We start from the raw sequence: 14391 nt of genomic DNA, 5'->3' as shown, positions 1-14391 counted from the left end.
AAAAAAAAAAAACTAAAAAACCTTTGTCCCCACACACTGCTCTTCACTTAGTGGGAAATCTCCCTGAAGTATTTTCTACACAGAGCCTACAGTACAGCTGAGCAATTCTGAGCTCACTCAGTAGATGGTAGTGGTGCACTACTCTCCTCTACTACTTTGCGGATATTTAGAAAGTAATTTCTAGGCCTAGACATTCAATTCTCAGCTCACAAAACATATTTAAAGGCTWGTACTTCTGCTCTAATGCATAATCAGGAAATTCTTTGGTAGGATGTACTCATCTCACATTACTGACAATACTTTTTGGCCAYGCAGAAGTCAGATAAAGAGCCTCAATGGCAGATCTATGTGTCAACAGAGAAAACGTGAATATGTTTGGGATATATTTTCTTTCACTGCAGTAAATCTCTGCATCCTGAATGAACGATGCTATCAAGTTTGGTTTAAAAAAGAAAACCTGGAGCTTTATATCAAAAGAAAACAGAAGGAACAGAATAAAAGAAATCACATTTTAAACATTTGCAGTATCTCACTCATGCTTGGATATAATTTTCCATCCAGCTTCGCTTATGAGAAATCAGCCTTCTTAGTATGAGGAGTATCTCCTTCTCCCTGGAGATAAAAGCAAACAGCATGACAGCCTAGGGAAAGTCTGTGTAGAAGCAGCCTATGATGGGCAGGAAGCAAGGGCAGAGCTTCACAGGTCAAGAGACCATAGCCTTTCAAATCTATTGTTAYTCAGGGAAGAGGTGAGATTCACTCGTATCGCTCAGAGACTGTGGTCTAGATCAGTGGATCCTAACCTTAAAAACTATTTCCAACCACTGTGAACCCTTATCATCACACTCTTATTTTGGAAATCCTACGAAACTGATCTGCATTGCAGATCAGGTAAAGGCAGTTTGCCAGGGCCTTGTGGACAAGCCCACAGTTTGTGAATTTGAGACATAGATATTTCTGTATTCCTTTTGAGGAAGAGCTACTCACATTTTTTTTTCTTCTAGTGCTAGACACACTCAGCACGTAACAGGAAAATCCAGCAGAGGCTGGATCCTTTGGAGTGAGCTCCTTGTACTACATGCCTTGGGAGAAGCGGCTGCTCATGTACTGCCTGTCGCAGGGATTATCYGACATGCATCTCTTTATTCTCCATTTGTAGGCTTTAAAGGAACACAGATCTCACTGAAAGTCCCAAACACAGACCCTTAGCAGAAATCCATAGACACTGCATTTTCCCTGTGTGTCCTGAAGAATCTTTCTCTTCCACATCCATGGTGAGTCCCTCCCTGTTCCACCTGCAGATGCACGTATGATCCGCATCCCTCAACAACACACACGCTCAGCCCATGCATGAGCACCCGCTGCCAACATGCACCTGCTCATCCCAGTCAACGTACACATACTGCCTGTGGTGATGCCCTGAAAGAGAGGAAGGGAGACAGCAACTGATGGAATATCCCTCTTTCTTAAAACTATGTTCCCTGAAAGATGGATGACGGTTAACCACAAATCCCCGGGGTGCTGCAGGCCTTGTCAGTGACATCTGCTTGTTTTCACTCCAGGATGTATAACAGGAAGACAAAGTTTGAACAATGACAGCTGTACCAAACACAAGCAGCTTTTGGAAGCAGTAGAATAAGTCCACCTCAGAGCCTGTCCTTCCACTGAGTTGCATCATCCCCAGATGAAGAGTTAGATTTAAAATCAGTGAGCAGTCCAAGTTATAGGGCCATTATACAGAGGGGGATGGAAACCAACAGCTAATCCTATTTGTTGTCTAATGTAAACCCTGCACTGAGAATTACTGGTCATCTGTGAAAGGGCACTGGAATAGCCATCAGATCAGACTGGCTATCAGCCTGGAGAGTAGTCCAAGACCTAGACTATTAGTTATTTTAAAGATCCATTTCCCGTGACCATTTAACTAAGGTAGACATTCTTCCTAATGGATGAATTCATAAATTATTATCGAAACTACCAGCCGTTGTGGCAGAGTAGACCTGCAAACCATGCAAGAGATGACTAAGTCCCAGAGCAGTGTTCAGCATACTGAGACCGAGGCAAGAGTTAAGGTGCTTGGAGGGAGATAAGCATTGATAAAAGCCTGGAGAGCGTGTGCCTCACTCTGCAGATGAACACTGTATCCTCTCTCCTCCCCACTACGCTCAGCCCACCCCACCGTCCTGCCTCTGACGCAGAGGGAGCTGCAGGGTTGAATGAAACTTGTTTGAAGTTCCAATTAAATCTCCATGGAAGAGGGACATTCATATCCTCTTCTGATAAAAGCTAATAATAAATCCTCCAGGAGCAGCGGTTTCAGACCACACTGCCACTACCACCTGCAGCAGCAGCAGCCAGCTCCTCACTCCAAGATGCGCTCCAGGGTAAGAGTTCATTTTGCTCTGCTCTATGCAACAGGTTTGCATTGAGATAGGGGACAGCGTGGCTTGAGATTTAAACAAAACATTAATCTACTTTACTCTCATTTTACATGCTACTATCTCTTTTATATCTCTCTCTGTGAATATATGTATCTTTATATATTCCCTTGCATTAATTACATTATTTGGAATGTCTTTGCTGGGACTTGGTGGTACAGTGGAAAGCCATCCCTATTTTCCAGCTCAYCGAATTCTATGGCACTCAAGCTAGATGATAAAGGATTTTAGGGTGTTGTGTTTTTTTTACAAATATCATCGCCTGGGATTTCAGAAAACCACAAGAATATAGAGAAGAGTGACTGTTCAGACCCAGCTCATTTCATCTTGCCACTTAACCTCTGAKGTATCTATGAGCTGTTAGAATTTAAAGGGATAATCTAACAAATTTGTGACTGATACTTTCAGTGTGACTGTGCAAGCCATCTTTTCTCAGCCCCTCTTAAGCCCTGATCTTAATCACGTATGTTAGGCTTTTAAGTCCTGTATCTGGCCATGATATTTCAATTAGGTCAAATGAAAAGACATGTAAGGTAAATGAATTTCCTTTGAGACCTAATTTAATCTCCAAAGAAAAAAACATGGAATAACAGATCTAGAGATTGCTATAGATAAGCTACTGGTTTGATTWGTGCTTTTAGTCCTTGAAAAAAAGACTTAAAGGATGCCTTGAAGCAGGGACAAGATGTCTCAGGAGACTGGAAATGGGTTACAGAGTACTCTGTCTTCTGACTACAGTTTTAAACACAGGTTTGACAAAACTACCGTCTTTGGCAGCAAAGCTGGCGGTCCCAGCCCCCAGCGAATAGCACCCATCTCTTACAGGACATAAACACTAACCAACCTCAGGARTTGCTTTCCCAAGGGAGAAGCCAAGGGCTGTGGGAGGTCATAACCCAGAAAGACTTCTGGGACCCTGTGCTGAGCCTCCTGGCTTCCCCTGACAAAAGAGCCTCTGAAATAAGACACAGTTAAAGTTCATTAGAGATGCAGACAAAAACCTGTGAAGTAAATGGAAAGATTTCCGTTACCTTAACTGCCAGAGATGAAGCTCTATGTATCCCACTGGACATTTTCACAGAGTGTGTTCTTTAAAGGTTACAGGAGATCGTCAGCCTTAAGCAGCAGGAGGGATAGACGAGGAGCCAGGACTGAAGCTGACTCCTAGCTTTTCAGAGATGCCCCAGCCCACAGAGCACGTCCCCTGGCGCTGGCTGAAGGAGGGCAGGGAGTCTCGGACGCTGGTGTTGGTGGTGGTATTCGTCGCACTGCTGCTGGATAACATGTTGCTCACTGTTGTGGGTACGCTGCGTGTTTTCTGCCGTGTTGTACATGCTGCCTGTCAGGAATATGGCTCCATGAGGCCTGTAGGTACCTGTAACAAGGGAAATGACTTCAACTGGTCTCCAGTCCAGCTGAAAGAGCCCCAGTAGGGTCTCCTCATGAGAGCCATGGGGAGGGTTGGCAGCAGAGAGTTTCCAGGACACTGATAATTCAATTGTGTACCAAGCCAGAAAATTGACAAAAATCACTAACTAATCCCTCCTCTGGGTTTTCTTCCAGTACCTATTGTCCCCACCTTTCTYTATACGACTGAATATGAAGGCCCTAACAGCTCTGCTACCCCAGAACAGACAGAGTCTGCTCCCTCAGCCTTCAAGACTCCTCCTTTCTCCTCCATGTTCTCCTATTTTGACAACACCACAGTGACTGTCTTGGACTACTCTGCCAACAGCACTGTGGAGCAGGTGAACGTGACTGAAAGCAGGAGCTTGCCTCAGCTCCCTGAGACCAGCCCACCACCAGAAAGCAGCTGCCTGGAGGGCAAAGAGTTCCTCACCAACGAAAATGTCCGCGTGGGGCTGCTGTTTGCCTCCAAGGCTCTCATACAGCTCATTGTCAACCCATTTGTGGGTCCCCTGACCAACAGGTATGTTGGAGACTTGCTTAGCACGCCTAAATTTGTACCAGGGTTTAGCCTTTCAAGGACACTAGCCAACTGCTGCCTGCTAATACAGGTCTGTGCTACACATACGAAGCCACTGCAATCACATAAGTATAGGAAGTAGTGAGTAGAATAGCAAGGGAAATATATGCACCAAAATAACCATGAATTTTACCTTTAAAAAAAAAGAATAACTTTCCCCACATACACACCAGGACATGCTTACAGGCTCACAGAGATGTATGTGTTACAGTGAGGTAGCAAGATTCAGATCCTGACCTCAACTGAGGAACTTTCTTTGAATTCTTGCCTTTTTTCCCTTTGTAGGATAGGATACCACATCCCCATGTTCATTGGATTCATCATCATGTTTCTCTCCACAGTCAGTGAGTATTTCCCTCTGATCCRCCCTTCATATCATAGCAGCATGCTGGGCCAGGGACCCAGGCACTAATCTCAGGTAAGAGCAGGACAGAACAAAACACACCTYGTCTCTGCTTCCCCACTGCCCTCACGCGCAGGATGAGTAAAGAGTGAGAGCAGGGCAACTAATCTCAGAAACATGTAACAAGGAAGGCCAAGCAGCATCCAGTATCATACCGTATCCAAGCTAGGTATAGACGGAGGCCACTGCTCACCCTTTAGACCTCTCAGTGAGCCTGGGCTCTGTGGTCATTATTTAAAGGCTCCAAGAAGGAAAGCCTAGCTTTGAGGCTGGTAACTTCCTTTCACATAGAGGAAGGGAAGATGGCAGCCACCAGGGAGTACCAAGGTTTGTGAGTGTCAAGGGAAGTAACCAAAGGTTTAACTCAAGGCTGAACCACGTGTGATTCTACCTGATGCTGTGTTTCTCTTTTCTTCTCAGTGTTTGCTTTCTCAGGCACCTATACCTTGCTGTTCATTTCTAGAGCACTCCAAGGAATTGGTTCATCATTTTCATCAGTTGCAGGTAAATGTTTTAGCTCATTGCATGATGACATCTTCAGTCTCGATTTCTGCCCTAGACCTTAGTGTCCTCCTTGTCTGGATTCAGTTGTTGTCTCACAAACAATCAGCAGCTCGGATTTGCTGGGAGACTGACACAGTTCCAAACTCTTCCTCCTCACTGCACCTGCCTAGCTCGTGCAGACATAAGCCACTGAACAAAAAACACCCTCAACAAGCAGATAAATCCACAAGAAATGCCTTGGGGGGGGGGAGGTTAGAGAGGTACCCAACAGCCCACCACAAGCCAGCCTCATGTTGTCTCTGCTTTCTCTCTGCTCCCAGGCCTGGGCATGCTGGCCAGTGTGTACACGGATGACTCTGAGAGAGGCAATGCAATGGGGATTGCTCTAGGAGGCCTGGCCTTAGGTGTGCTGAGTAAGTAAACCTTGTTCCCAACAGGGTTTACATCGATAGCATCTCCAGTTCCTTGCTGGCCATCACTTACTGCTTTCAGCATGCATGGCTGTGTCCCTTCCCCAGCTTGCAGCTGCAAAGACTGGCCTTTCCACCTTTCTTTAGCATTCCCATCCTCTACTCATTCTCCACAGACACAGTCTGCTGGTTCTGACACCCTCTCCTGGGACTATCACTCAACAGGCAGCTGCTTTAGTATGACTCATCATTATATGCAAGCAGGAGGTTTAGAAAAAAACATGAAGCCATGATACTAATGCCTGCTGCCTGGATGTCTGTGGCAGTAATCCAGCACTGCTGCGGTGTGACAAAGCCTTTCCCTTGCAGTTGGGGCCCCCTTTGGAAGCGTGATGTACGAATTTGTTGGGAAATCATCTCCCTTTCTGATCCTGGCATTCTTAGCCCTGCTGGATGGAGGTGAGAAGCAAAATGGTCTAATTCAACTTAAAAAAAAAACATTAAAAGATTTAAATATGTCTCTCTGAGAAACAGTCTCTTAGGGCTTGTCTGAAGAAAGAAGGAGATTAATATGAAACAGGTGATATCATCATAATCAGTTATTCTAACTGTTATTGCTAAATTATGTATTTTCTATCACCAGATACATGACACAGCAACATACTAAGAATCAGTCCCTCCTTACTAAATAAGCTACTTGACTGTTTTAACAAGGTTGAGTAACATGTTCCAGTAAAGCTCTTTGAACCGAATATTCTTTGAAAAGGCACAGTTGGTTCTTTCTGCGGTTTCTTTGCCATGACCATGTATGAATTAGTCTTTGCCAGTGTAAATGGCGGTTCTTGTTCATTCCCAGATAGCCGTATTATAAATGCAAGTCATGATAGCTTTCAGAGTATAACAACAAGGTTATAGATAGTGGAAATTATGGGAATTATTAAGCTAATTTAATTATAGTCACTGTTACCATCTTTGCCTAGATGTAATGCAAAACATCTTTAATGAAGCCTCTAAGAGCCTTTGGAAAATGAAGCACAGATTCCCCTAAATTTGGAATTTTCTTTTTTTAGTCTTACTCTTTTCCACATCCAATTCCTGTCATGCTCTAGTTGTGGCTCTCTAGCAGGCAACCAGCTGCCTGACAGAGAGCATTTGCAGCTTTGCCTGCTTCATGCCTTCATAAAGCAACTCGAACACAGTCRCCAGCTCCTGCTTCCACTTAAGTCAATGGGAATTTTGCTGCTAATGTSAGTGGAAGCAGGCCTGGGACCTAACTCTCTCCTTGCCTGTTTGGATGACGTCCCACTGGCACATTTACTGCATCCCTGGGGTCTTTGTCAATGAAAGGGGTCCTACAGAAGGAAAAGCCAGYGGGAAATGTGGACTGAAGTGATGCCACCTCAAGAAGTAAGTAAACAACAGTGTTTTTTCCATAGCTTTACAGCTTTGTATACTGCAGCCCTCTAAGATCTCCCCTGAGGTAAGTACAAATATGTGCATGTATGCGAGCTYGTGCCAGACAGTGTGAACGAAACAGGCCTGGAGTCCCCAGAGGGGAAGGCTATAGAGACACTGCCCGTTCACACTGAGCATGTACCTGAATGCACACGAGCGAGCGCACAGCCTGGCGCARCACACTTGGCGTTCACGCTTCCCCCCCCCCCGACTGCCTCCATTGTAAACTACTCCCTCCCTCTCCTGTCACAGAGCACCAAAGGCACACCAGTATTCACCTTGCTGCAAGACCCCTACGTCCTTGTTGCCGCAGGTAAAAGTAGATGTCAGCATGCCACCTTGCTCCTCTTTGGGTACCTGTGTCTGCTGATTAAAGAGACTCACTCATGGCATCTGCTGTATTTGAAASAGCAGCAGGGGAAGGCTGAAGTAGAATATTTTTCTATTTTCTCTCCGCCAGGAGCCCTCTGCTTTGCTAATATGGGGGTGGCCATGCTTGAACCYACCTTGCCTATCTGGATGATGCAAACCATGTGCTCCCCGAAATGGCAGCTAGGTAGGTGCCTTGCTTTGCAGTGTTAACCCATGAATGACTGTGCAATAYTGTTCAGCTAGAACAGGTCCTGCTTTGGCACTGTGAGAGGGGTTAAATGATCTCTTCAGTCTCATTTTCTATCGTTCTAAAAGGAAATAAACATATACTGTCACCTGCACAGTGAGTGGATCCCAGGCTGTGTATTGCTCCAATTTCAGCTGGAAATGTCCCTAGCGGTTGCTATACAATGTGCTTTCTCTCTATTAYTGCAAAAATTGTATAGGATCAGACTCCCCACAACAGCAATAACAGTGGAAGAAAGAGGCTTCATGCAAGGCAAGCCTGTTGAATGCTGTGTCCTGCAGGGCAGATAATCATACTGTGCTGGGGTGAAATCATGGCTGGCCAGATGGATTTTGCATAGGCAGCTTGGAGTAAAATAAGGCCATTTAGAGAGTCCCAGGGAGGGCAGGATGGCACATGCTAATTACCAGCTGCCTAGGAAATGTGATATGGAGATAGTATTGTCTGTGTTTGCTACAAAAATAAAACTAATTGTAATAAAATCCAATTGGCTAAGGAATAACCTAGGGGATGCCCCAGGCTACACTTAGTTCCCAAATTGAATTGCAACCTGGGAGCAGCAGGGCTGAGAAAGCAACTAATCTAGTTATTCTTCAGGCAGACAGGAGCATCCACCCAGATAAGAGTCCCTGATACTTTGCATGAGCAAGTGACTGCGCAAGGATGGGTGAAGGCAAAACAGACTCCTAAGCCTTCTGGCAGTGGGGAGAAGGAACAGCTCAGCTGCTGTATAGCTACAATAGTTACAGACTGAGAAACGCTCTCAGAGCTACCCTGGTCACCACTGAACTCAAGGGGAATTTTTGCAGTGACTTTGTAGGCACCAGAGTCAGTCCCTTGAAGATGAAGTGATTGACAAGGGAATAAGAGGTTAGCAGATATCAAAGAAAACCCCAGGTAAATTCACTAGATTTTTAGGTGCCTCAGATTTGGGAATAGCTTAGATTTAGATATAATTCAACCAAAAGTCACCAATCCAAAAAAGAAATATAAACTCAAGGGGCTTCTTTATTTACATGCATTGGTTTGCCCACTCCCAAATTCTGGAAGAAACCAGAAGAGCTTGGACTAAACCTGAAGGATTAACCGTGTTTTGTAGCTGTTAGAGAGAGGAAAGAAAATTAAACCTAAATTAGCATATTTCAATAAGGAAGTTGTCTTAGTGAAATACAGTTGATTAGCTTTATTTATACTGGGCAAGCATATTAAAAATAAACAACTGGTAAATCAGCAGGCAGTTCAAATATTTAATTTTGACTACATAATGATCCCTATGCTTTTTATTTAAGCAGTTAGGTTATTCCTCTATTTTGTGAGCTAAAATATGAAGGCAAGGGGAGAAAGGTAGAAGCAGAAGAAACTATACCAGGAGAGAAGGATGATCTTATTAAAGTAGTGGGAACAAAAAGTTCTGGCTTTAGTTTCTGCTTGTTTCACAGATCTTCTGGGTGAATAACTGCATGTCTGTGTGCCACAGTTTCTCACCTCTGCAATAAGCAAACACACTTCTTTCTATGCCTCCCTCTTACTGTCTCTATAAGGGGACTCCACTCAATGTTTATACAGGACCCAGAGTAATGGGGCAGCTAGAGCAGCTCTGCTGTAACACAGACACGTGGCAATGGTCATAGAGGAAAAAGAGAAGCACCGTTGTATTGAAGGGTGCCCAGAGCGTGCGCTGCACGCCRGTTTGCTGTGCCTGCTTTTACATGCTAATATTCTCTAAACAAATCCTCCTCAAGCAGCAGTTAGTGAGCACTTTTGCAAATTCTTGACAATCTCCTATATTTGCTTACGGATTAGATGCTCCTTTTTTTCCTCTCTCAGGGATGGCATTCCTTCCTGCCAGTGTATCCTACCTCATTGGCACCAATCTCTTTGGGATTTTGGCTCACAAAATGGGGCGGTAAGCAGAAAACAGATTTCAGAACAACCCAGTCTTGTGTTTTCAGTGTAACTTACTTTCATGCTGCTGTGCACGTCTTCCCTTTCCTAACTCTGGCCTTATTACAGGTGGCTCTGCTCTCTCATCGGAATGGTTGTGGTGGGAATTAGTCTCCTTTGTGTAAGTTGTAAGAATGCTCCAAGATCGTTCTGTCGCAAGATCAGCAGGGGTAACACAGGTGATGCCATCCCTTCTGCAGAGATAGGAGAGTAAAGCCCTCAGCATTTATGAGCTTCTCTTATGCACAGCAGTTCAGGTCATAGGGGATTTTTTTTCCATGCAACAACACCTGAACAGGTTATGCCTGCTCCACAGGACCTGAGACAGGATAAGCAGTGGGTAYTGCAGATTAGAGTCAACATGCTCAGCCTCAGCAAAATGCCCCAAGGTCCCACTCTGCATCCCTAAGTCATATAGATGCTGAGTGTAGAGTAAAGAGAACAAGCAGAAGGCTGCAAAGAGGGAAGCTTCTCTCCTTGCACCCAGTCCTCTGCTAATCATGTTGTGAAGTTGATCCCTGGGCACTGAAACTGGGTTACATGTCTAGCRGTTAGTAGATGTCTAGTGGTTGCATTACCTGTTTCAGAGATCTATGCTACACCTCAGAGGGCTTTCTACAACTCAGACAACTCTTCTGGCCTCATTCACACGTTCTCTCTTTCCTCTCCAAGGTACCTCTGGCAACAAATATTTATGGGCTGATCGCCCCGAATGGTGGGCTTGGCTTTGCCATCGGTAAGCYGCCAGTGCTCAGTCAGTACAGCACAGTTCAAATGCAGCTCCCATTACCATCCTTCGGGAAGGCAATGACTGATCAAGTTGTTCTCACTTTGGAGCAGGAATGGTGGACTCCTCAATGATGCCTATTATGGGTTACCTGGTGGACCTTCGCCACACCTCTGTCTACGGCAGTGTCTACGCCATAGCTGATGTCGCCTTATGCATGGGCTTTGCTATCGGTATGGACTAACTCTTACCCATATCATGACCCACACAGTGTAGATCTTCACTCGATTTATCATTCCTGATTCTCTACCCAGTGTGCACAGAAAGCAATTAGCACTGAGTCTGCAACCCAGTTATCACAGATTTACAGAGCCTCTCCAAACTGGGAAGGCACCTTATGCTCTGTCATCTTGGCCATTTTTAATTTTTAAATGTGCAGGTCCATCCACAGGAGGTGCAATTGTACAAGCTATTGGATTTCCTTGGCTGATGGTCATCATAGGAGTTATCAACATTGCTTATGCTCCTCTTTGTTGGTATCTGCGCAGCCCTCCTGCTAAAGAGGAAAAGATTGTGAGTTTATACTTAAAGTGTAGGGTCTTGACAATCCAGAGATTTTTTTTGTATAACTATGAATTTGCCTGGGATTGTATTTTCCATTTTGAGCTCTACTCTGTCCTTTACAAGGGGGGACAAAAATTTAGACAATATAAAACAGAAGAGTTGGAGCTATGGTCCAACTCATAGGTTGTATTCCCTGGGCAAAAATTGTTGACTGCTTTAGATTCCTCTCAGAGTTGTAATATTCACATGAGTTATTAAAATTAACTACCATTTTTACTACAGCATATTTTTTCTCTCCTTTATATAGGCAATTTTAAGCCAGGAATGCCCCATGCAAACCAAAAGCTACACCACACAGAAATCACTGAGAGACTTCCCTCTCACAGATGACAGCGATGTGGAGGTAGAAAATGCAGAATAGCAAGTGCAAAGATACATGTCCAGTTTTGAAGCTACATTATGTTTACAGAGCCATGGACATATTAGCACTCAAGAATAACAACCTAGCCTCTCACACAGCTTGTGGACACCAGGTGGACATAGGAATCCCGGCTGTATCATTCACTTGTTCTCTCGGCCATGCAATCCACATTAAGGAATAAAGAAACAGGATTTGGGGGCTCCATATGTTTAGCTATGCCACTCATTTGCTGTGTGACCTCTAGGCAACTCACTCAACCTCATCATTTCTCACCTGTTAAAAGGTTACAAAGACAGGAAAATCGTATCATCCTGTCCTACAGGAGAGTATTTTCCTGAGCACAGCCAACCTATGTTATAAGAAATAATATCAACATCTATTCCAGACAATTTATGTGGCATTTGTTAATGTCTTTAAAGCTCATACTGCTTTTAAAAGAAAAGAAATGGAGAAAACTAATATGAAGTCAGCAGCAGCAACTTTGGAAGAATTATTTCTCTGTAACTCTGCTAATCCCCAGCATGAAATCTGGCTGTAACAACAGGGCATCATCCATCTCTGTCACTGCCAGTCTGCCAATAAAGATATCATTATATTATTAATGCGCTCCAGGCTCACCTGAAGTTTGTTTAAAAAGAAATAATCTACCATTATCTYGGTATAGCTTTGTGTGTTGTGCTATTTGCAAGCTATTTATCTTTGAGTGTCTCTTCTATCACTCAGTAAGTTAATTCATTTTCTTTGTGGTATTCTAAAAAAACCCAGGTAGAAATAAGGCTGAAACCAGTTTTAGACCCTTAGACACAGACATGGCCAATGAAGCCAATTAGACCACCGGTGATACGTGACTAATAGCAAATTATTAAAAATCACCACTTCTCAACTGAGACAGGATAACAGAGTCTTTGTGATTCCAGTCTACCGCAATGAAAAGTACCAGAGATGGGTTTAACTGCTRTTTTGCAATTAAGTGATCACGTTTAGAAAGAGAGCAGCTGCACTATTTACACTGCTTATTAAAAATAAAAACATTTAAAACTATCGCAGTAATGTAAAAAGAGAGAGTCAAATAATAGAAGTTACCAAATTAATTATGCAAGTATCAGAGAAACTCCCATGATCTCATTTTTCCACTGAAACCTCAAACTTGGAACTTCTGTGATTCCAGCACTGGCAATACGTAAATGTTCATTTCTGTTTTAAATGAGCAGTTACGTAATGCCCAGTCATTTCACTTGCCAGAAAAAATAGTTCACTAGTCTGGAGCCCTAAAAGAACAATGCAAATGTTCTTGCCAGCATGATAATAGGAGGATAATACCAATTAAACAAGATATGGTACCTTATGACTCATTACCAAAGGTCATAGGCAGCAAATGGCTATTGTCAGGCAACCCCACACTCATGATGGCACCACCTCACCTTGCATATACAAGACAATTGTATTTCTTAGGCTGACTGGAAATGACTAATGATAATCCTGTTCTTAAAAACTGGTTATTTTTATCTTCCACCTGTTTCCCTGTTTTTGCCAAGAATAAAAAGGAAAACTGTGTTTGCCTTCTATAATGGAAGGAAAAAACTGAACCATGTTATGTGGGAAYCTATTCACATCTTCACACTGCCTCTCCCAGTTAAATATTAACTCTCAGCTTGCCTACATGCCTCGTGGCTGGTTGCTTTGGAAACTCACCCCTTGTGACTAATATGAAAGCAGAAAAGCCTTTGATTCCTACCAGGTGGGCTCCTTGCCAGCCAACCATCCACTGGGTGTCTCACCCGGCAGTTCTTTCTTCAGATCAGGAATGCAAGTCAGGTTCCTTCTGCTAGCATTGGCAGTCAAGACTCTGTAATTAATAAATTAGTTGCAGTACGAATGATATTGATGGAATTCCCCTAATCTGAGGGAAGGATTAGGTCACAACTTTTGAATCAAATGAATCAAAGTTTTTACTAAYCCTGCTGAAAGCACTAACCTAACTTCTGACTGCATTAACAGCATTATAAAGTGGTATCACAAGCTGCGCAGCTTCAGGAGATGGAGGGAGACAAGGGGGCATCTCAGCAGCTGCAGAGGAAGGGATCTTCTTTGGGACCGGGCTTTGTCTGTCCGCTCAAGGCAACACCGAAAAGAATCGGTCCACACAGTGAGCTGCTCACATCAGCTGTCCTCCTAGCCTCTGTCACCGCTCTCCTTGCTGAGCTGGCATCACACCCCAGGGGCGACAGGCCGCGGAGGCAGCCGCCCCGCAGGTGGGCTGAGAAAGGGGCCCGCCGAGGCCAGGAACGCGGCGAGCCTCGCGGACACCCGCGTCRTGGCCTCTTTCGAACGCGCTTCCGCTTCCTTCCCTGGCGCTGTTCTGGAGCTCGGCGCCGGCTCCAGAGCGGGCCCCGTTCCCACCACTGCTCCCCCATCCTTCCGGCGCGCTCTGCCGGGCCTGCCCCCGGCCCCGCCGGCCTCGCCCGGGSGCAGCGGCGCTCCACGGCCCCGCGTCGCCTTTTAGGCGGGACAAGCCGAGGGGGTGACAGGGAGCAAGCAGCGCCAAGGCCCTGGGGTGCTTCCCGCACCCTGTCACGAGAAAGGCGCACAGCTCGGACCAACGCGGTCGTGACCGCAGCGGCGGGCGCGCCCTTTTGTAAAGGTTTTAACCCCTGCGAGGCGGGGAAAGGGCGGGATCCTGCGGGGAAGCCGCGTCACCGACAGCGCGACGCCACCGCCCCGCGCCCGCCGCCATCTTGCCGCCCGCCGCCATCTTGGCACCCGCCCACCTCCGCGCCCGCCCCGCCCCGCCCCGCTCTCGCGAGACCCCGCCCCGCTCTCGCGAGACGCCGCCCCGCTCTCGCGAGCGCCGCCGCCGCGCCGCGCCCCTTCCGGCCATGGCGGCGCGCTGAGGGCGCGGGGCCGTCGCCATGCACTCGG

The 14391-nt window shown here is 45.5% G+C and overlaps 1 protein-coding gene and 1 long non-coding RNA gene across 4 annotated transcripts; one reads left to right on the top strand and one right to left on the bottom strand.

Annotated features, from left to right (window-relative positions):
* The first annotated feature begins 3616 nt into the window (after positions 1-3616).
* On the top strand, positions 3617-11474 carry SLC18A1 (solute carrier family 18 member A1). Its single transcript, XM_085304200.1, has 15 exons — positions 3617-3740; positions 4002-4368; positions 4711-4769; positions 5249-5332; positions 5653-5745; positions 6112-6201; positions 7179-7222; positions 7450-7510; positions 7658-7753; positions 9644-9722; positions 9830-9881; positions 10433-10496; positions 10601-10720; positions 10927-11060; positions 11359-11474. Exons 1-15 carry the CDS (start codon positions 3617-3619, stop codon positions 11470-11472), a joined length of 1581 nt encoding a protein of 526 aa, XP_085160326.1. The 3' UTR covers positions 11473-11474.
* LOC146596277 (uncharacterized) lies at positions 8807-14222 on the bottom strand. Of its 3 annotated transcripts, XR_014895773.1 has the most exons (4): positions 13448-14222; positions 13208-13318; positions 9779-11043; positions 8807-8915 (listed from the first exon to the last, which is right to left on the bottom strand). It is a non-coding gene; the product is annotated as an uncharacterized LOC146596277 (long non-coding RNA). The 3 variants fall into 3 exon arrangements; XR_014895772.1 differs by lacking the exon at positions 8807-8915 and having other exon boundaries at positions 9050-11043; positions 13165-13318; XR_014895771.1 differs by lacking the exon at positions 8807-8915 and having other exon boundaries at positions 9050-11043.
* Between the last annotated feature and the right edge of the window lie 169 nt (positions 14223-14391).

The sequence above is a fragment of the Rhea americana genome, unplaced genomic scaffold, assembly GCF_003343005.1.
Source record: "Rhea americana isolate MKP2758 unplaced genomic scaffold, rheAme1 scaffold_204, whole genome shotgun sequence".
Taxonomy (NCBI): Eukaryota; Metazoa; Chordata; class Aves; order Rheiformes; family Rheidae; genus Rhea; species Rhea americana.
This window is presented reverse-complemented; position numbering and strand designations above follow the sequence as displayed.